At 35.9% G+C, this 1,397-nt stretch overlaps 1 protein-coding gene across 5 annotated transcripts in view; it reads left to right on the top strand.

The window, feature by feature from the left end:
• LOC106869305 (thyroid receptor-interacting protein 11) overlaps nt 1-1,397 on the top strand; it is a 214,951-nt gene that overhangs the window by 149,085 nt on the left and 64,469 nt on the right. For all 5 annotated transcript variants that reach the window (XM_052971565.1, XM_052971566.1, XM_052971568.1 and 2 more), the window contains one exon: nt 683-767. In XM_052971565.1, coding sequence (XP_052827525.1) covers nt 683-767 — 85 coding nt within the window. The remainder of the gene's footprint in view (nt 1-682; nt 768-1,397) is intronic.

The raw sequence follows: 1,397 nt of genomic DNA, 5'->3' as shown, positions 1-1,397 counted from the left end.
TGTATGTATGTATGTATGTATATACTTATGTGTGTGTGTGTCTTTGTGTCTATGTTTGCCCCCCCCCCCCGACCATTGCTTGACAACCTATGTTTTAAACTAGCATGGAAAGCGGACGTTAAACGATGATGATGATGATGTGTTTCTGATTATGTCATTAGGATTTATTCTTATAGATGTTGTTTAGCCCCAAGATAGCTCTGACTAAGCAGAGCTATCATCAAAAGCACTCCAGCCATGTCTATCCTTTGTTATTCCTATGTGCAGAAATCTCAAGGTCACATTATCTAACGTGTTCTTTTTGTAAGAGGCTAACCTGTTACTTGAGAGGGGGCTTTTGGTTACTATTTTTTTAAAGATTCGTCAGTCATACAGAGACTCGCTCATTGGCTCATGCTATATAACAGCTTTGATCCCGATATTGGTTTTGTTTGTTTTTGTTTTTTTTTAACAAGATTAATTTCTATAAAGTTCTTGTCAATACAGTTGGAAAATAGCAAAAAACAAATAACAAGATAATAAAAAAAGACAGGAAATGCAGGTTTTTTGTCTTTGATATGAAGTAAGTTGGGAACAATTCATTGGGAATAATCCCATGCTTGCATCGGGTGGAAAAAATAAATTTACTAAAACATATGTCACACTTGATGTAACCTTATTCTTGTGCCATTTATTATTTCAGCATCATGCCAACGATGAAATCAGCTATTTCAAAGACAAGGCCACATCTTTGGAAGAAAAATACACAGAGAAAGTGAAAAATGAAAGTAAGAATACATTTCTCTTGGTTTGAAAATGTACTCAGCATATCTGAAAACTATGTGAAAGGATAGACAGGAGGAGTTCTGCCTGTCGAACCAAATTAAAGGACGCTCTTATTTGCTTTTATTGTTCTCACACATTATCTTCAAATATGTTGTGGATGTTCTGAACCCCCAGGCAAGCTCTGGTCAAGCAAATCACCTGTGGTGGAAAAATATTCCAGCAGGGGTCACTGCTGACCACTGTATCTTTTATATATCTAGGACTACACAGCCCAATAGCTACTATTTTTATTCTGTTTTTAGTTATCAGGTTTATTATAACTTGTGAGAGATTTAGTTACTATTCCATGCAGCTTGAGTGAGCATGTAGAACCTGTGGATGGGTGTAGTGGATAAGTGTGCTCATCTCTCTCTCTCTCTCTCTTTCTATACACACACACACACATATATATATGTATATATATATATATATATATATATATATATATACACACGAAGGAGTCATACCCAATGACTGGTGTAGCAGCATCATAGTCAACTGCTACAAAGGTAAAGGTGACGCTTTAGATACAAATAATTACAGAGGCATCAAGCTGTTAGATCAGGTTATGAAAGTTACAGAGAGGGTCATAG

Source organism: Octopus bimaculoides, chromosome 11 (genome assembly GCF_001194135.2).
Source record: "Octopus bimaculoides isolate UCB-OBI-ISO-001 chromosome 11, ASM119413v2, whole genome shotgun sequence".
NCBI classification, from domain to species: Eukaryota; Metazoa; Mollusca; class Cephalopoda; order Octopoda; family Octopodidae; genus Octopus; species Octopus bimaculoides.
Note: the sequence above shows the minus strand (reverse complement) of the source record. Positions and strands in the feature narration are given on the sequence as shown.